Here is a 21,655-nt window from a genome sequence, read left to right on the forward strand (position 1 = left end):
TGATGCACTGACACGCCTCCCAGGCTCCTTTTGGGGAAGGTGTCCTTCCTGAGCTCTCTCAGAGGTGTGAACAGGGCACAGGGGCCCTGACCTCCCCATCTTTAACCCATCTTAGAAGCAGCAGCCCAAGATTGGCCGTTGCTCCCTCCTGAGGTGACTGGTCACCCTTTTGACTATTGATGTGGTGACAGCCAATGACAGCTTTCTCTTTCCCTTCTGAGCACGGAAGGATGAGGTTTACTTATTGCTCTGGTAATAAAGATATATTATATTTTATTAATATTATATTTATATTATATAAATATATAACTGATATGTTTGTTATATAATGTGTAATTTATATAATATATATTACATTTATTAATAAAGATAAGGTAAGCAACAATAAGCAACAATTTCAGCAGAGTTATATGACCAAAGAACATCTCCTTAAAATTACATAAAATCGCCTTGTGCCGCTCTCTTGCTGCACATGGTCTCCTAATGGTCATTCTCCAAGCGCGTGTCACGTGGCATAAAGCCAAGAAGCCCCCCTGGCCTGACCCACTTCAGCAGTCCCGGCACAGCGGGTTTAACTGGGGTGCAGTGGAGGCGTGAAGCTGGGTGTAGGAGTATCGGAGTTTCTCAGAACCGACTTTTCAGTTGAGACATCCTGAAGAGACAAGGAATGGGGTCTGTCCAGTGAATGCTGGCTCCTTCTGCAAGGCACCTGGGTGTGCGGTGCAGGGGCTCAGAGGTGTCGCGGAGACGGGGCACCCCGGGTGTGGCAGAGCCGCATGGCACTCACTCACTTTGGCTCGGCCTCCAGCCGTTAGACACTCTGGCAGCCCAGCCACATATGCAGTCCCTGAGCCCCAGAGTCCCCTTGGAGGGACGGGAACTGAGCCGACTGTCATCACTTAGAGTCAAAGCAAGGGTAACTTACAGAGCGACCTTCTGTACCAGTGCAGGTGCTGATACAGGACCAGGGAGACCTGGGAAGCCAGCCTCCGACAGCAGAGCTGGGAGGGCACTGGAGTCTTGCTTCTGAGTCTCTCTGCAGCGAGGGACCAGGAGCTTGCAGGGCACCCAGCCTTGGCGTGGGGAGGACACTGCTATTTTCGCTCCTTCAAAGATCTAATGTTTTACGTCAGTTATATCGCAGAAAAAAAATGGGCAAAGTACCTGGATAGACATTTCTCCAAAGTGGCCACACAGATGGCCACCAGATACATGTAAAGGAGCTTAGTTAGTATCACTGACCAGGGAAATGCAGATCAAACCACAATGAGATGTCACCTCACACCTGTTAGACAGCTGTAAACCTAAAACTGCTCCTAAAGACTATTAATTAAAAAAAAAAAAAGAAGTCGAGAAGAAAGGGAAGAAGCTCTCCTTTATCTGAATTTCAAAAAACAAGTCTCTAGATTTTTCTCAGATGTTCCCTGATAGTATTTTGCTTTCATTTCTATTGTTTTTATTCCTTCTGGTACTTAAAAGTTCTTCTGAGTTTATCAGTAGTCTTTGTTCTCCTTCTTATTGCAAGAACGCCGAGCCTCCAGCACAGTGTTTGATGCATAAGGTGTCACAGTGACTCAGACAAAATTGTCGCTTTCCTAACATCATTCACATCCACACCTTAACACACAGGGAAGCCTGGTACCCACCCCCACCCACCATGGCCCACAAATAGCATCAAACCAGGTTTTGAGTCATGGTGGCCAGTGGGGTGTAGGAGGTCAACTTTTACAGGGTCTCTGCTTAGGACGGCTCTTTTATGTAAAATCACTGCACACTTAAAAGACAAAGGAAAAAATACCACCATTTGGATGGTGGTACAGTGGGAGATTTGTCTGCTTATTTACTGATAAGTATGGCTTATTTCTTGTCCTTTGAGATCTGTCATTTTTTTCCCCAGAAATTTTCAGGAGCGGAATGGAATGGCAGAAATGAAGACCCGATGGAGAGACCACTCTTGGGGAAAATCTCCCCCTTATTGAGGTGACCCTGTCTATTGGCTAGTAGTAACCAAAGGCAGAGAAAAGGGGGCACTGGCAGGAGGCCCCAGTGCTTCTGGCAACAGGAACCCCTGGGATTCTCTACTGACCCCCGTATAGCTTTAGTATCCCCACAGTCCTTTGATTCTCTTCCTGAGAGTGCCAGCCACCTTTCTCCTCTGGGAGCTTTCTGGGGAATGCTAGTCCTTATCTCTTATTCTGGGGGAGCCTCTCCTTTTTTCTCCCACTGGTGGTGCTTGTTTTTTTGGGTCAATAGAGAAAGCAGAGCACAATGAGGCACCAAGCCCAGCCTCAACCCCAGACCCCAAAATGTTCATATACCTCCAGCAGCACCAGATTTGCTGCCCCAGAGTGAGTGACTTCAAAAGATTTTTGTCATTTCATTATTCATTGATACCCTGGTTCGTTTCTTGAAGAACTATTTCTTGAGTGCCTACTAAGTTCTAAGCACTATGTCAAGCCATATATATATATATATATATATATATATATATATATATATATATAGTGAAATTTGAAGCACTTGTCTTCAAAAGCTTTTATTCTAGCAGAGAAGACAGATTTCAGAAAAGCAGTGCCACTTGGTTGATGGTGCTGTCAGAAGGCTGTTTGGGCCGGGACAGGCAATGAGGACAGAGTGATGGGTAGGGGCCCTGGGTGGAGAGGGCCCTGCAGCCCTTTCGGGGAGTGAGGGCTCTCCCCTGAGGAAAGTGGCTTGATCAGATTTGCTTTCCAGTAGATCACGTGGGCTTCTGCATGGCCATCTGTATGGGGGCAGAGCATTGTGAGCTACATGATGTAAGTTACAAGGAGAATTGTCCATGTTACTAATCACTTTGGCAGGATAGAACAGTTCAGAGGTGGGGATAAAATGCCTGTCCACGGTTTATTTTGGTTATATGTAGATAGCACCTTTGGCAATGTAGGTGTGACAATTAAAGGTTCCATTCAGACACTTAATTGGGTGATGGAATTGTCCAGTAATGTGGACATGAGTCAGCGTTACCCACAGCAGCTCTGATACATCCATGCGAAGAATTCCCCGGTCGAGCCCCCAAGCATCTCTGACCATCAGTGTTGAAAAGAACCTTTGTTAAGAAGAGGTAATGAAGCTGTTGGCTGATGTTTGCCAGACTGAGATTTGGTAGGGTTTCCATGTTTCTATATGCAATCTACAGATCTGTTTTTTAAATGCTGTTTTCCGTCAATTAAACCTTTGTGTGACCTTGTGTAGCCCGTGTCTCCCAGGCCACCTGGAGCTGACCGTCCCTTCCTGCGTTTGATCTCACTGGTGTCCTTCAGGACGCCACTCCTCATTCCCCGAATCCTCCGTGGGATTCCCTGCTGTTCCCCTGCTTGTGGTTGGCTCAGTGGGGAGCCTGCTCCCCTCTGGCACCGCAGAGCAGTGGCAAAGCCTATGACCTTGCCGGCAGGTCCATGAAGGTGCCCTCTCGTGCTGGCACTGCATCACGGGGGTCAAGTCCCCCTCAGCTCCTGGCCCTGCTGCTCCTGTCCAAAGCGCCCAGTGATTTGGTGTGGGAGGCAGTTCAGTGCTCTCGGCACAAGCTGGGGTGGAAAACTCTCCACCTGTTCATTGTAACCCATGGCACCATTCCCAGCAGGGCTGCGTCGCTCTGCCAGTTTGGTTCAGGGGTGGAGTCGAGGCTCTTTGAAACGTCCCATGAAGTCTTTTCTCCCTGGGCCTCAGACTTGAGTGTTGGAGGAACACGACCTGAGCACATGGGGGCTGCCTGTACACTTGCCTGTCATCTCCACCCTGAGCCACTGTCCTTGCGTCACGGACGCCCTGACTCCTCCTGAGCATGAGTTCTTTCCAGGATGCTCCTTGCTGCTTCACGCAGAGGGGCCCCCCTGGGCTCCCTCACCACCTCTTCATGCGTGCCCACCCACCTCAATTTCTGCATGACCACAGGGGTCCATATGGGACCCTGTCCACGCTCCTAATTTCCACTTAACAGCTCCACGCTTCTATCTGAACTGCAACCTCAAAACACGATTGTGATTCCCCTCCCCTGTTCTGTTTCCTCATCAGCACTTTTCTCATTATGTATTTTATTCTGTTTATTGACAATGTCTTCCAACCAGTATGTGAACTTCTTGGAGACAGATTTTGTTTTGTTTTGTTTTGTTTTGTTTTTAGGTCTTTTTTGCTGTCCTAGTGCCAAAATGCCTGGGGCATAGTAGATGCTCAATACACACCTACTAAATGAACTGGGGAATTCATTCCTTAACTGTTTCACTGCTTTGAGTTCCTACTGTTTCCTAGAGCTGGAGGATGAGGAACATTGGTCTGAGTGAGATACGCTGGATGGATGCTAATCCAGTGAACTTGGCCCATGGCAGAGCTCAGCTGCCAACTCTAATAGGATCATTCTGAAATTAAATTAAGATGGCTCCATGCTGCAGTGTGGGAAAAAAATTTTTTTTCTGCATATATGGTTTATTCTGATAAAAGAGATGAAAGAGCCTATATATTCTCATGTGCATCAGATGTTCTGAGGTACCCCTTGTTTTGAGCTGGGTTCCCCAGAACATAAGCTATAGTTTACAGTTTGGGAGAGCCGGTGACTACTCAGGGTCAGCCTCTCTGTTGCAGTGACGCTCACAAGAGGAAGGGGGTTTCCAGTCTGTCCAGGTGGACACAGGGTGTTGACAACAGGGAGATGGGCTGCTTGGTGGCTGCTGGTTTGTTAGGACACCACTCAAATCAAGTACAATTGTCAAGGATGGTTAAGGGTCCTCTGGCACCTCCAAAACAAAGCTTTATAGCATTCAGTAATGAAACCAGTTCTGCTGATTATTCAGCTCCATTTTATTCTGCTTTTACCCTGAAGTTACCCCCTCTTTGTCAGTAAGTGTGCCTTGGGTTACTCCTAGTGGGGGAGACAATGACCAGATGCATGTGAGACAGTCTGCGCTCATGGGAGACCGCGATGACAAGGACAGCAACGAGGACTAACATTTATTGTGTTCTTCCCACCTGTAAGTCTTTTACCAAGTTGACTCCCACAGCTGTATGTGATGTCACCCCCTCGGACCGAGAATTAGAGAATGTCAGGAACTTGGCTGCAGTCACACTGGTAGTTGTAGAGCTAAGATTGGAGCCCCAGCAGTGTGGTGTCAGTCCAGGCTCTGTCCTCTGTGCTATTTCATAATGCCTCTCTGCATTTGTGGAAGGCGGGGGGTGGAGGGGTTAGACTGGCAGTTTAGAGACTTGAGTTCTGGCTCTGCTTCTGTCACAGCTCTTCTTAAGATTGTATAATCCCTAAAACATTTGGGGCTGACACTAGTTTAGCAGCTGTAGCGGTATTGCTGCAATTCCCTGTCCCAGCGCTAGATGACAGACTTGGCCACCGGAGGGAATGGAGGGTGTGGTAAATGTATTACATCCGTGAATGTCATCTTGAATCCTACTGTTACAATATCTTGTGGGGTATTTCAGTCAGGCACTTATAAATATTTATTAAATTTCTCCTCATCACCTTTCTTTCAGCTTGTATTTAATAGCTCTACTCTTCCTCTTTATTTGTTCAATGTGTGCAGGATCTGCAAAAGGAGTTCAGATGAGATTGGAGGGGATTTGCCTGCCTTACTTATGACTACGTCTAGAATAGTATCTGGCCTGTAGCAGGGACTGAAAAGTATTTGAGACCTTCCTTTTTCTTTTTTCATGTTCTAACACTTCAATATTAAAACCCTTTTTATTTTGAGTGAATTTTAGTCTTACAGAAAAGTTGCCAATATAGTACAAAGCATTCCCTTATGTATCTCACTCCATTTCCCATACTGTTAACATCTTACAAAACATGGTACAGACACAGAAAAGAAGAAATTAACATTGGAACAACCTTATTCCCTAAATTACAAATATTACTCGAATGTTACCCATTTTTTCCACGAGTGTCTCTTTCCGTTCTGGGATCGGACCCAGAATTCACAGTGTTCACGTGGCCTGGAGGTGGTGTTTCTCTGTGGTCTCCTCCCGCCTGTGGAAGTTCCGGGGTCCCTCCTGGTGTTCCGCGACACTGACAGTGTTGAAGAGCACGGATCCGCTATTTAACAGAATGCGCGTCAGTTCGGGTTTGCCCAGTGTGGCCTCCTGAAGGGGGTGAGATGATGCATTTGGGGCAAGAAAACCCAGAAGAGCGGTGCTGTGTGCTCAGGGCCCCCGTCAGGGTGTCCGTGCTGCTGCTTGTCTTCCTGCTGTGACCTTTACCTTGATCACCTGGATAATCTGATTGCTAGGTTTCTCCACTGTTAAGTAACTGTTTTTTAACCCTTTGTAGCTGTTAAATATCTTTGAGGAGACGTTTTGAGACAGTGCAAATCCTGTATCTCCCCAGACCTCACCCGCAAACGCTAGCTTGTTTTACCCTGTTATTAGTCTATTGTCCATTTGGCCAAACTGCTGTGCTCCTGGCCTCATTTTTCATTCTCATACAATGCACCGTGGTTCCACTGGAGTGGGCCCAGAAGACAGTGAAGTGTGCATATACTCTACATCTACTGCCTGCTGACAGGTTTGTATAAAGATTTTTACTGAAGTGTAATTATACTTCCCAACTGACCTCCCTTGACCTACATTCAGATATTCTTAAAGTGAGAAGCTGTGCTCTGAAAAAAAATACTGGAAGCAAATGTCAATGATAATTAATGGAATGGGACCTACCCTATTAAATCCACTGACAATATAATGAGACATTATGTTTACAAAAATATACCCAGTGGTATTAACATGAGAAACTACCGGCAATCATTAAAAAACTCAACAAGTCCCTGAACTCTAATTCTTGTTAAAATTATGCCAATATCCTTCCAAATCTTCCTATGTATATATACACCTATATTTAAATTTCTATTTTAAAAAGGATCATATTGCATATGCCATTTTAAATTTGAGTTTTACACTTAATATATTAAGCAATTCCTAAGAGCAGTATAGTATTCATTTACAGGGTGCAGCAGGATGTATATATAAATAATTCCTTATTATTGTATATTTCTTGGTTTACTTTTTATATTTTAAATGTTTTTGATGATAATTTGAAATAATATTTGAGAGTTACTTTGAGGAATTGTTTCCGCCTGATTCCTCATATTCTCTTCTAGGCTTTCTGTGTACACTGCCTTCATAAGGGAATATGGGCAAAGACATCAGTGAGGTTTCTCAATGAATTTTCTAGACAAGAGCCTTGGAAGTCAAGCTTTTTCTTGCATATGCCTGAATTAGAAAGAGAGTAGGTTCTTTGAATTCCCAGAATTTGGTGCACAAACCATGAGAGAAGCAGAATACATATTTGGTCAATTTAGTGCTCATATGTACACATTTCTTTTGAGTATGTATATGGGATTAAAACAGTTTAAGCATAGACTTAAGAACAGCTTCAGTAGATGTTGCTAAAGACTATTTCAAAGCAGTTTTTCAAATTTGTGCTTCCATCAGCAATGTATGAGAAGTCCCTGTACAAATAAATCTTTTGCACATTTTTCTATTGGGTTATCTTTCTTTTTATAGCTAATTTGTGAAACTACTTTATAAATTAAGGGCAACAGATCTTTGTCTTAAATATTTATTGCATATATCTTCTATTCATCTGTGGCTTATCTTTTCACTCTCTTAAAAGTGTTTCTTTGATGACCAGAAAGTTCTGAGTTTTAATGAAGTTAATTTATCAATCTTTTTCTTTATAGCTAATGCTTCCAGTATCTATTCAAGAAATTTTTGTCTAAACCAAGTTAATAAAGATATTCTCCTTTGTTATCTTCTAGAAGTTTTAGTGTTTAATTGCTTTCCTTAAGACCTGTAATCCATCTGGAATTTATTCTTGTGAATGCTGTGAAGGATAGGTTGAACTTCATTTTTCAAAAATAGTGTGAATATCCAGTTGTTCCTGAACCGTTTGTTGAAAAGTCTCCTTCCCTCCTCTTCCCCCACCTAATGGTGTCTTTGTTTTAAATCAACATTGATCAGTTGGTCTGTCTGGCTTCTCCATTCTGTTCTATTGGCCTGTTTGTTGATGGTGCACTGGTATTCTCTCAATTACTGTAGCTTTATAGTTTTAGCATTTGCTTAAGAACCATGTTTTTATACCTCACTATTATCTTCTTGACCCTCTTTATTTTTATATAAATTTAAAAATTAGCCTCAATTTACAAATACATACACATAAAAATTTCTGGATTGTGGTTAAAATAGCAAAAAATATTCATGAAACAATTCTGGGGAAATGACACCCATACAAAATACTCAGTTTTCTACTCCATAAGCATAATATATCCTGCCATTCAAGCTTTCTTTCATCTCTCTCAATGCTATTCTTCAGTCTTCTGTGAGGAGGCCTTCCTTGGACATTCTTGATTTTTGGATCCCTTTATAAATGTCACTGCACGAATTCAGCAGTGCAGATGTCAGGGAAGAAGATGAGATTCAGAGTCATGGACAAGCTTGGTAGGGAGAGCTAATTTTTGTGCAGTCATGTCTCTATTTTGATTTATGCATTTTACTTTTATCTTATGGGGGTGATGGTTTTCCAGAGCTTTGAGGTAGTTGCAGGATCTTCTATGGTCAGGCATCCAGTCTATTTTTGGCTAGAATAACCCTGTTTTATTCTCCAATTTATAACAAAGCCACTTTGGCAATTCACTCTCCTGAAACTTTATCGATGCTTTGTATCTGGTATAACTTCTGGAAGTCCTGTTTTCAAGACCACTTTTGTCAGGCAACTACACACCCTAAAGGCCTGTCGAGCCACCTCAGGAAGCCTCCCTTTCAGGGCTTTCTGCCTTTGTATTCATCTGCATTTCTGGGTCCCACTGTCATTCTGCCCTTGAATGCCACCCGTCTGCAGTTACAAAAGAGAATCCATATGAAGCTATTCCTGGTTGGTCTTGCCACCTCCTCATCCTCCCTCCATTCCTGTCCTGTATCATCATGTCCAGGAGGGGAGGGCAGGGCCTCTGTCATTTATGCTCTCTTGCAGTCACTGCTCCCGGTGATGGCGATTTGCAAGTGAACTCAAGATATCTTCCCTTGACCTTTCTGGTACTTAGACATAACTCTCTACCCTATCATCAGTGATGTAGTTTTTCTCATTAAATTTTTAAGTGTCATTTAACATTATACTGGGGATGGGACGAGGGTGTTAGGAATTAAATTTGTGTTTTCAGACCGCATCTTTCTCCACAGCTTTAAAGCTGTTTTAGTAGTCAGTGCATTAGGATACAGTGAGCCACCTCTTCAAAAGGTCTTCTACCTACATGTGATGTTGAACTCCCTATGGAGGAACCTCTTCTCCCAGATGAGAGGGGTGTCCAAGTACAAGTTTCTGTGGGAAAGTGATGCTGGTAGACTGATTCAGATTAAGACATAATCTGGAAGGGCTTTCCATTTCCATACAGTTCACGGTACCCTACAAAAATGAAGAGTATTTTTCCAAATGATAATTTGGGAAATGTCCAGGTGTGTGTGAAGGATGATTATGATTACGGCCAACCAAAAATACTACTCAGAACACAATTAATTTTCAACTGCTTATCAGGTTATATTAAATTTCAAAGGGGACTTTAAAGCAGCATAGCTTGCTTTCTGTGATCAGGAAAAGATCTTGTGGGAGTGACTTAGGGTGACAATATAAGATTATATAACAAGGGGATAAATAAAATTCAGTAAAATATATGATGAAAGCATATTGTCAAGAAAGAAAGAAATCAACATGGGCTCGTGATTATATGGAAGATGATGGAAATGGGGAGACCTAAGGTGGGCCTTGAGTAACACGTAGTAAATAGATAGAAGAATATTGTAGCTAGAATTCTTGAATGTCCTGGATTTTCCAGGACTGTCTTTATTATAATAATAATAATAAATGCATTTATTGAAGGCCCACTGTCTACTAACTACTTTACATATGTTACCTAAAAGCCTCTCAGCCATAAATTTATTAAAATTCTTTCCATTTTTCAAATTAATAAAGCGAGGCATAGGCAAAATGGCTTGCAGGAGGTCCCAGGGGTGCAAGGCGAGGAGCTAGCATTTCCCACCACACCACACCTCTGTATTCTGACACCAGAAGTGCCCTTCCCAGCAGACGTATCCTGATGCTTGGCTCAGAACGTATGGTCTCTGCTGGGTATGTGTGTTGTCAGTGTTTCTCCGGGGTTGCATATTGCCATTTGCTATTGGAAAAATCATCCCAGCATTGCAAGCTTATTATGAGATCTGGGACTTGAGTCACCTCATCTTTCAGGGACACCATTGGAACTCTGCATAATGACTGCACCGGGAATGGATAAAATGCAGAGATTTGACCTCAGTCCTGGGTGGAGGACAGGGTTGTCTAAGTTCTGTACCCGGAGGTTGGCCCCTCTTGGCCTGGTTCACCCTCATGGTTATTTCCCGCCTTGTGCCCTATTCTGCTGACTGTGATCCCTGACCCTTACACTACAGCCTGCCCCACATCCAGGTACACACAGTTGAGATGGGAATGTGAAGGCAGAGGCTTTAGAATGTTTTGCCTCAGGAGTTTGTTGGACCTACTTCCTCATGATTAAATAGTAGGATGAGTTAACAGGCACCGTGGCACTGCTCTTTGCTTTCTGCTGAGCAGGCAGCTGCCACGGGCCATCCTGCACTGCACAGGGAAGCCCACTTGGTGCCCCGCCTTGATTTTCCTCCTGGTGCAGGGTGGGAGAGGGGCGGGGCTTCTCATGCCCTGCTGATCCTGCTGTTCCAGCTGTCGCCATCCTGTCTTGGGGGCTGAGCCAATGGGGAGGCTGGGGCATTTCCCCTGAGCCGTGGTAGGGGTGAGGTGGAGGAGGAGGAGTCTTAGGAAGGAAGAGGCAGGAGCAGCTGGTGCCCAGCAGTGAGGCTGCAGGACTGCAGTGGGCGGAGGTAAGTGGCATTCTCATGCATGCTGGGTCACTGTAGGCTCCTCAGTGTTCCCAGACTCCCTAGCATGGGGGGCAGCCCCTGGAGCCTGAGGGCTGACTGGGGGAGCTCTCACCAGCCTTCAGAGGAACACTCTGCCTCTAGCATCTGGGCTCCTGACGGTCAGACGCCTCTTGCTCAGTAAAACCACAGCCTGCTGCACTTCCCTGAAGGAGTCATAAGCTCCCCCAGCCAATCTCTACTCTGTACAGCTTGGGGCAGAATGATTTTGAGATCAGAAGGACAGTGGATGGCAGCATCTATCATTGGCCAACACATTGGATATAGGAAAATCAGCTTTGTTCTTTACTTTATGCAAAAAATGCCTACCAACTGCTGAGCAAATCCTGAAGCTTGTAAAAGATAACTTACACACTGGGTATATTTAATGCGTGTCTGGGCTTTCTACCCTGGGTGTCACAGCAACACTGAGTGAAATGAATGGATATTTACATGCTAGTCTTTTCTGTCTTCTTCTTCTTTTTTTTTTTTTTTACTGAAAATGATCTAAAACCTTGCTTACAAGTTACATGTGAACTCCCCGCTTGAGAACAAAAGCTAGGGACTACAGGATAATGATGGTGATTCCCCCAAAAGTCTGCTAGGTGGTGGACAGTCCCTACTGATTACATTTCCATTGTTAACAATTATGTTTGGCAACTTTAGCAGTAATAGCAAGAGGTATGCATTTGTTGTCGTAGTTGTTTTTAGTAATAATAAGACACTTTTGAATACTTGAAAAACGTACTCAGAATCAAAGGTTCTCCCAAAAATCCAGAAGTGGGTACAGCGAAGCTTTAGAATATTTCTGTGCTGTAATTGGCTTCTTCTAGAAGAATACCTGAGAGCCTGGGCATCTCTGCTAATATTTTTACACTCCATAAAAACAAACAAAAATTGGACTTCTCAAGGAGACTCTCCTTTGAGGCATGGGGCACAGGAGGCGAAGGAGAAGGACTGTTTGTATGTGTGAGACCCTAACATCTGTGGTGGTTTGAACAGAAATGGTAACAACAGGAAAACTCACGTTTAATCAGTTGTGTCTGGAAGATCCTGATCCAGTGTGTGGTACAATTTTCAATGCTAGCATGTTAGCAGAAGGGTTTACATTTATACTGAAAAAAATCACACTGATTCCTTGAAAGGGATTAAGTAAAACTATTCTGGAAGTTCAGTTAAAAAAAAGGTATAAACTCTCCCATTTGTCTGAAAAGTGCCTTAGAGGTCGATACAGGGTGGACTGCAAATCTCATTTGCACACCAGGGAAGTGTGTTCTGTTCTCGTTTAACGAGTGAAGACGGGTTTGGTACAAAGTGAGCGCAGATTTCCTTCTTTATTCTTCGTGAACTAACGAGATTACGTTTTTCTGTCTGAACTTGGTTGTGTGGCCACAGGTAATGCTGACCAGAAAACCAGATATAAAAGCTGCACGGGCCACTCTGCAGGCACAGGCCCTGTGGTCTTGGAATGGACCCCGGAGGAGCAAAGGCCCGAGTCTGGGGTAACAGCGGTCGTCAGGGTGTCCAGGGAGAGGTGGGGCCCGGAGGACGCACCTGGGCCCGGCCCCGCGGCTCCCTCCCAGACGCCTGCCCTACATGGTAGCTTCTGTCAGTCTTCTGCCCCTGAGCCCCTCTCCAGCCAGGCGACCCCATGGGCTTCTCTCCTTCTGTCAAAGGGGTCTGAGCACCGCGCCCCCTCCAAAGACTTCGGTAGCCCCGCCACCCCCACTGAAGCTCTTCCCCAGTATCTCCAGCCCCCCCAGCACTCACACTCTAGTCTAATTTTCAAATTTCCTTTCAGATCACTGACTACTGGAGCGCAGGGGAAACGCCTTTAATAATGCCCCAGTGCCCCCAGTGTGTGAACGGAGGTGGCATTTCCAGCCAGTTAGAGGGTTTCCGTATTTTTTCCTCCTTGTGAAATGATGAAAAACATTCTTTCCTTCTGTGCTTCTTTTCTTCTCGCTTCCCTCTTGTTTTCATCCCTTCCCTTGGGAGAAATCATGAGAGATTTTGGGGTTGTAGGAAGCATAAATAGGGATTAAAATGAAGGATAATGTGACAACGATCCCAGTTCCTTCCTACCAGTCGTCTTGGTGTGTAATCAGCCTGTTTTGATGGCATGTGCTGGAGGGTGTGGGTTGGCTGAGCAGGACTCACTTGTAAGAGCATCAGTTTAAAGGGTGAGTCAGTGGGGCAAGCTACGCTGAACACATCTGCATTTTGAAGAACTTTTAAAAATCCATATTCATCTATCAGTAAGAATTGCATCACTTTGTAAATGACATGTATGAAGTTCTCTATATGAGGTCTTCCAATAGTTTACCCATATGTAATTTCCTACTACCAATGGCGGAAACAAATGGCAATGATATTTATTGAGATAAATGTTGGGAATTTACATATGAACCTTTGATGGTTGAAAATGGAAGAATTCTTTTTCTCCATGCACTTGGAAGTTCTATAACGAGAACGTGCTGTCAGGGATACAAAGTACGACCAGAGATATTTTCACACATGTTGTTACCTGTCTCAGTCTCAAATCATCACCTTTTCTGTGTCCCAGGCCACAGAATCATTACACTATGTGGGTGTGTGAAATGTTTCAGCCAACTGGAGGGGGTTGCATTTTCCTGTGTATCAGACAGTGACTGGCCCTTTCTGTCCTTGGGACATGGAGCACAGATTTAAGAGTGGTTTGTTTCCCACTTCCCCTGCAGGGCCCACAGGGGTCCAGTGACCGGGCTGTGGTGTGACAGTAGGTTACGATAGCCATGCAGCCCTTCATTGTGACATACCAGGCCTGGATCTGCAGCTGAAATCTGGGTGGAGGATGAGCAGAAGTTCCCTCCTTCGTGCTCAGTATTGTTTCAGGAGCTGGTGAGGGAGGTTCTGTAAGATTAGAAAGCATTAATAATCTAGGGCAGTGGCCTGGCACTATGGCTTCCTCCCAGACTCTTGCCTTATATTTCAGATTTTGTCAGTCGTTTTTCAGAGACCTGGGTGGATGTGTGTGTGTGTGTGTGTGTGTGTGTGTGTGTGTGTAAATGGCAAGGCTTACAAGGACTCTCATGTCTTTGTAGTTGGCATTATAGTGATTTAAGAGCCTTCTTTTTCCCAAATTCTACTTCATATTAGTCATCATCACCATTTTGAAAGGTTAGGTTCAATGTTAGAATTAGTAACAAGAGTTTCATGTCCCTTGTCTAGGAAATTTAGGAAGCTGCAAAACACTGGACTATATATAACCTGCAGTTTGAAAACCAAAGCTGTGCATACATGAACGTTACTGACCCTTGTCTACAAAAACTGATAGTGGGGAAACAACATCTATTTCCCTCCTCACAGAAGCCTGACACAGGGCGTGGCTGACAGCACCGAGGCCTCCCTGGACATAAACATGTTTTTTTCTTCCACAACTGAAAAGAATATTTTAAAATCCTGATTTTCTCTTTATTTCGTTACCTAGCTTTTCTCTGCCTTCCTTTTTTCCCCCATTCTGTCTTTTCTCCTTTCTGCCTTTGACCACTAGCTCCCGAGGCCGTGTTCTCTACTGCCCTGACCCCTTCCAAGCGTGGCTGGGGCTCCCTGGCTGCCCCTCTGGGCCTGATCAACGCCAACTTACCCTACACGTCTAGGTTTCTCTGACCAGTTTTTCCTGCTCCCTCTAACAGTGAACTCCATTTCCTGGTTGTTCCAACAGCACCTCCCTGTGGCACATCACGTTGCCTTGTAAGAGCTCACAAACTGTCTCCCTGTCCAGATCTTGGGCCCATGGAAGGCAGGGACTGAGTCTTGCGTACTTATCACAGTATTCCTACAGTGTGGTGCAAGGCCTGGCACCTAGTAGGCCCTACATGAATCAAGGAGTGGATGAATGAAACTACCAATGGGAAGGGGAAAAGCCACGAGATAAACGCTCTGAATGGACAACTTTATGACACAAGGCTCTCTTAATGTTCCTCCTTGGCTTTGTGCATGGTGTCAAAATGCCCATGGAATTTCCCTCTGAAATATGAACGTCCCTCTGTGACTTTCTTCTCTCATCTCTGGTGATACAGTCTTTGCATCCTGACTCAGATCATACCTGCCCAAGACATCCCACTCTGAGTGAGCCTGACTCACAGATTGCTATGTGCATTGACATGTGTATTGGGGGTTGGGAGACACAGCAGCCTCCTAAACATACTTTTGGGCTGGAAGGAAATGGGAACGGATGATATATATTAAGGATCCTGGCTTCAGGCCCATTTGTGAGAAGCTGCATGTGCCAAGGACCTGATTTGCATTTGCGTTTCCCTGGCATGGTTTTGAGTGGTGCCCTGTGGCTGTCTCAGCCTGTCTGTTGGGAGCTGGCACATGCGAGCAGATGATTAGCCTTGCTCCCTAGTAGGTCAAATATCAAAGAGGAGATATTTTGCCTTGTAATGGCATTTTCATTTCCAATATATTATATTGATTTAATTGGATTAATCTTGCATCTGTGGAATAGAATTCATTTAATCAGTATTCAGTTATAATGTAATAGGGTTGATGGATTTCAGCTAACTCAATGTGGGACAAGCCACATCTCAGAATATTCACCAACAAAAGGAGATTGGTTAGTCCCCTTCTATCTGTAATTTCATTTATTGAAGATATTTGTAATGTCTCCTCTGCATCCTATGAGGTTGTTGTAGTGATACAACAGAAACAGACAGTCAGCAAATACCGATACACAGTTATGAGCTCTTACAAATGCTAAAAGGAGGTCCCTGAGTGCAGGAGGGATATCCTCATTTAGATTAGGTTTTGAGGAAGACTCTTTGCAGCAGTGACATTTATGACATGTTTCCCGTTTTCATTCCTTGTGGTGGAAATCTGTAAGAAATCTTTGAGAAGGAAAAAAATAGACTCTTTAAAATAATTAAAATATCAGATCGTGGTGGCAGATTTTGAGGTGAGAGGTTCGAGATGCTTGTGAGAGGTCAGATAGGCATTGGGAGGTAGGGATTACCAGAGTGGTCAGGTCTGGAGACACAGGTGGGCATCGTCAGTGGTGGGGAGCCTTGGACGTGATGGGGGTGGGTGACATCTCCTGAAGGCTGGCGAGAGAAGAGGCACATTTAGAGCACAAAGCCAATGGGAGGAGCCAGCAGAGGAGATGGAGAGGGTGCGGCACAGGCTCCCCGAAGAAACTGTCCAGGGCAGTGACACGTGCTGGGGACCTACAGGGAAGACCCGAGTTTTGTGGATACATTTGACCCTCACTTGTCCTGTGGTTTTGAGTATTTGCTCTCTACAACCACATGCTATGAACACTATTACTTTTAGAGATAGGTCCGTAAAATAAGGGCTTTATTAATCTTTGCCTCTCTATGTATAAGTATTTAGGGGGAGAATAGTCATTTAATACAGTGACATATTTCACTACTCAGCAATACATTCTAGATTCATTTTTATTTTTTGATCATCACATATTTGATTATAAAACAAGAGGTCTGTAACAACAGAACATTTTAAACATTGATTTACTCTCATGCCTATAATATAAGCAGATAATTGTGAATTAAGAGGTTGATAAGATTTGTTTGAGGTTAGGTCATAACCTTATATTTAGATGACATCAGGAAGAAAGTGGGGTGCATCCTGCTACTGTGTTCTAGTGTTAAATATCACTTCGTGATTTGGGCAGATTGTGTTTAGTTACAGTATTTATTTGTGGAAGGGAATAGAAGGATGGATGAAAACCCTGCTCTAGAAAGAGACTGAGGACTCTAATATCAGACCTCTACTTCTCATTATCAAAATGCTGACATAGTTTTTTGAATTGCTACAAGGGGTTATTGATAATTTCATCTCTTATCCATGCAGCTTTGTGCTTCAGACTTTCTTGCTATTAATTTTTTGAACAAGCATAAATGGTATGTTAACTAATGGGAACAATTAAGACATCTTTCAAAAAGTAATTTGATCATGAGAATAAACTGTTTCATACGGTTTCTGTTATTACTTAAATATTTGAACATTTTCAACCTAAAGTGACCTTACGTTTGAGCTGGTCTACTTTTTAATATTTTAGAAATGGGTAAGTAATGCACTTGAAATTTATTAGCAAGTCCAAAAATAAGCTTGTTTTATTTTGAAATAATCATGGTGAAGTCACAGCCAGAAGCTAAATTTGGTAATGTTCAAATTTATCAAATTCTTGACCTATTGGGTGATTATTAGTCCAAAATTTAAGTGGTTGATGTTAGGGTGTTATGGGACTATGTAGCATTTATGATGAGTACTTTAAATAATAGAAAGTCAGAGAAGGAGGTTAGGGGGCTAAATTTAGAGCCATAATCTCAGTGAGTTGTAACTATCAGTGATGTCTCTGATTTGGGTTCAGTGAGGCAGAAATCATGGCCATTGGCAAAGAATACTTTAGCTACTTTCCTTTGCTAAAGATCATGTCCCTTGGAACATGTAAGTTATCTCTCCAAATTAAAGACTGATTTTTTGGTGACTTCAATCTTACCATCTTACCATGCCACGCTTTGAGAATTCCATGACTTGGGAACATAATTCTAGGCCAAGGAGCACAGGAAAGAACAAGTTTGACTTGTGTTTCTAAGTGGGTCACTAAAAAGAATTGCGTTACAATACAATTACAGTTGTGTAGCATTTCCCAAGTTATGAAAACAGAAACTCTGCATACCATTTATGTGACATGAACTAAGTGGAAGGCAGGCCCTGGAGTGAAACTTACCCAATCTGCAAGGTAAAAAGAAAAGAATTCTCCCAGGACCTGGACCTTTATGAACGATGGCTGATCTGGTATGTGTGGATGATTCTTTTTTCCCAATCACTTATAGACTCGATTCCCAATATCTGGAGTAGAATAACGTGAAGGCAGACAAGATTTGATCAGCTGATCTGAGAGGATGCGACCTCTATTCTTCTGTAGCTCATACCGCAATTACTCCGTATTTGGAGGTTTCAAAGCCAAATTTGTTTTCCACCTGATTCAGATTTAAATGAACCCTGAGTGTTTGAATGGTTTGGCTCTTTCTTGAAGGAAGTCAGGTGTCTGCTTGTTTGAATTCTGGCTGCCCCTATCCATTTCTCCAGCGCATGTACGCTGTTTCCTGCTCAGGCTGCCGAGTGGTGTCCTCCATACTGTCCTCTAGGAGTGGCGGTATCAGAGGACCAAGGCCGTTTTCTTTAAGTAACATGTGACTCAGTCGATTTTTCAAATCACAAAAATTATTTCCACTATACTCTGTAGTGGGATGTTTTGCTTGCAAAGTAAACCTAAGATTCTTAGGGAAAAATTAAATGAACGAAAATAGTCCAGCATGTTTTAAAAACAACAACTTTAAGGGACTTAATCAAATACTGGAATATATTTTCATTAAACAGTTTTAACTGGCAAAAAAATAAATGGATAGAAGCATGGCACAGAATGTAATTCAGAAATAAACTGTTACTTTGTTAAAATTGAGCTTGTGAGGAAGGGAAATCACACCTATTTGAAAGAAAGAGAGTTTAAAGAAATAGTAGTAGGATAATTTATTATTATTATTGTTAAATACATGGACCATCACTCCATACGAAAAAAATTTGAGAAGGGAAAACAAAGCAAAACAAACTAGCAGAGTTGGAACAGGGGTGAGCCCAGGACCTCATGCACAAACTGAAGGAACCTTGGGTGTCCTGCCTCTGCGTGATCCTCCTCCAGCTCTCTAGCTGGGAGGAAGAGGGCTGTTAGCTCTTTGCTGGTTCCTATCTTCTTCATTTTACCTCTTTCAGGGTGGTGATAGCTGACAGGACTCCACCTCAGGGACTGTGCTCTCGGTGCAGATGGGAAGGAGTTGGGCTCTATTGTCTTTGTCTGCAGTTGCCACAGTGCTTAAAGGTGTGACACTGCTTCTGGTGTTTGTGTGGAGTAAGTAGGGTGGGGAGAGTCATCATTTCACCCCTCTGTCCCTGCAGCAACCAGGCCAGCAGGCAGGTGGGGGTGTTGCTCCTCTCATGACACCTGCCTGGAACGGGGTGGGTAGAGTCTAAAGGGCTCTCCTCTGCCTAGACCGCCGGCTGGAGACGACAGGCTTCCTTGGAGACTCTTTCCTGCCCCCGGGAGTGAGCCCAGGCTGGGACGCATAGTAGGAAACCCCAGCCAGCGTAAGGAATCCCAACTGTTCCTTGAGTCCTGATGCCTGGCCATCCTGCCTTCTGTGTTTCATCGTTCCGTCTTCTCATGGCTCCTTTAGGACTTTTGTCCAGGGGTTTTTGTTGTATTTAGCAAAAATAGGTTGGAGTGTGTTTTTTTTTTTTCTATCTTGACTAGAACTGGAAAGTGTCATTTTAAAAAATGATTTTGAAGCTTCAGTTTGTTTTCCCTTTCACCCAGGAGTTAACAGAAGGGTTTTTAGTATCCACGTGGAAAGCTCTTTTGGTGCTAAGCTTTTGTTATTAAACTAGTTTCGTTGCAAGGTGATCAGAAGGTGTTTTTTGTAATATTCCCCTTATTGAAGTTATTGATGCTTTCATTGTGACCTAATATGTGACTGATTTCTATGAATAAGCCAGGGGCCTTTGGGAGATGAATGAATTCTCTGTTATCAGAATATAGTGTCTAATATATACCCATGAAATTTACCCTTAATGACTGTATCTATGTTGCTTAAATCTTTTATCATCTTACCTTATTTTCTTTTCATTTTGCACACACCCACCCACCCACAGAATTTTATTCACTTTGACCAGAATAAAGGGGAGTGACAGTCTCAGGATATGTAGTCAGAGTGTGGGAGAAAAGCTGAACTTCCAAAAGATGTGCATGTACTTTGGCTGATGGGGAAGAGCAAGTGCGTCTCATGTCATAGGTGTTCCATGAATGGGGATAATGTGAATTTGGGCGAGCACCGAAAACATGCATGGAAAGTGGCACATAACTGTGGCAAAGAAACAGCATTTGCGGTAAAGGGAAGGATATTTAGTTGTTGCTATGAGTGCAAGTTATGGAATGGGAAGAGATACCTAAAAAGGATGTAGGAGACACTTTTTATGTGGCAGGCTTTGTGCAATCCTTGCAATGGTCTCTTTAAGGAAGCCTAAATAAATGGATGGGGCATGTGTTTTCACTGAATGTGACTTCTTGCACAGAGTGGATCTGGTGGTCCCAGTTTTAGTCTCAGTTTTATTTTATATTTCATCCATAATTAACATAATTTTAAATGAAATGACCATAATACAAGAAGTTTTTAATACCTCCCTTATTTTGGTAGACTTGCCATTAATTTATAGTTTGTTAATATGTTCTCACGTGCTCTCTATACACTGCACACAGTCTTTCTCTTTGAAGACCAGAATCTCTATAAGCTGCTGACAATTCCACTCATAAAAAAAAAAAAGGCAACCCTCTGAGAATGTGCATGGTTTAGGGATGTATTACTCCAAGAATAGTAAGGAAACAGCTTTGAGTGGAATTGGTTTACTTTTTTTTTGTTTTGAGATTCTATGGGACCTGTATGTCTCACAAGCCTTTGTGAGAACAGCCCTATGGACTGCCGTATTTGAGGCAGAAATCGATTGTGGGCATATTCATGAACAGGTCAAGATGGCAGTGACATTGTCTTCCGATCTCTGACTGAGGGTAAGTGCAAGAGGGAGAAATGGGAAGTGCTGCAGAAGAGCCCAGAATGGTCAGGAGGAATTGCGGCTCAGGGAGGAAGAAAAGAATCTCAGGTATCCTGGGGGCTCTGGCTGCTTTTTATTTGAAAAAGCACATGCTTTCTGAGTCCTAGTTTTCTCATATTGTAAAAATGGGATATTTAGACTTAAAGGATCTCTAAAGTTTCATTTAGTTCAGTATATATCTGTTAATAAAGGAAGAATAGGAATTATGCTTACCCCCCCAGGGCACCGAATTTACAAACTTAATTAAAATTAAAGTGGAGATTTTAAAATTACACTGCAGGTAAAAGAATATAGCTTGCATACAGTTTTGAAGCGCCCATCGAAAACCAGAAGAATGGTTTTTAAAGGATGAGAAAATAAAAGCTCATAGAAAAATTAAATACAGGTTTCCTCCACCATTCAAAAGTACAGTATGCCTGTGAAACCTTTTCTAAGCCAAAATTATGTGAAGTGAAGAAGCAATTACCATTCATCTATGTGGAAACTTTTTTGAGTGCTCCCAGGACCCCCAAAATAACTTCTCGTAGGCTTTCCTGATACTTAAGGACACATCTTGCTAACAGACTCACAAAATAAATGCAGATAAAGCACAGATGCTCACAGACACAGTTCAAAGCTACAGGGCATGATGCTGAGGTGCCGGCGCGGCTCTGGGGGCGCAGGCTGGGGGTCCACTCGGGCCGATCGGGGTGAACACTGCCTTCATGAGGTTCACTGCAAAACAAACGCTGAACACCGGTTTCATTTTCCCCTTCATAAAAGCAAAAATCCTCTTCGGATTTCTTTTGGTGAGCATAAACAGGTACTAATGTAGACCTTCTGTGCAAGTCAAGTGACAAAATGCGAACTTTCAAAAAGTGGTGTTATACACAGAGAAGACAAGTAGTGATTCTACAGCATCTTACTATGCTGATGGACAGTGACTGTAATGGGGTTTGTGGGGGGGACTTGGGGTAGGGGAGAGTCTAGTAAACATAATGTTCTTCATGTAATTGTAGATTAATGATAACAAACAAACAAACAAAAAGTGCTGTTATACCTGTAC

The 21,655-nt window shown here is 43.3% G+C and overlaps 1 protein-coding gene across 2 annotated transcripts in view; it reads left to right on the forward strand.

The window, feature by feature from the left end:
* Positions 1-10,764: 10,764 nt before the first annotated feature.
* Positions 10,765-21,655, forward strand: part of SERPINB7 (serpin family B member 7) — a 41,706-nt gene continuing 30,815 nt past the window's right edge. The window contains exon 1 of one of the 2 annotated variants that reach the window (XM_036876801.2): positions 10,765-10,908. Coding sequence is in view for 1 of the 2 variants with exons in the window: in XM_036876800.2 (XP_036732695.1) it covers positions 17,734-17,745 (12 nt within the window). In the remaining variant the exon portion in view is untranslated. Of the gene's footprint in view, positions 10,909-17,600; positions 17,746-21,655 lie in introns of those variants that run through there. The other variant, XM_036876800.2, reaches the window with a different exon arrangement.

This window comes from Manis pentadactyla, chromosome 6 (genome assembly GCF_030020395.1).
Source record: "Manis pentadactyla isolate mManPen7 chromosome 6, mManPen7.hap1, whole genome shotgun sequence".
Classification (NCBI taxonomy): Eukaryota; Metazoa; Chordata; class Mammalia; order Pholidota; family Manidae; genus Manis; species Manis pentadactyla.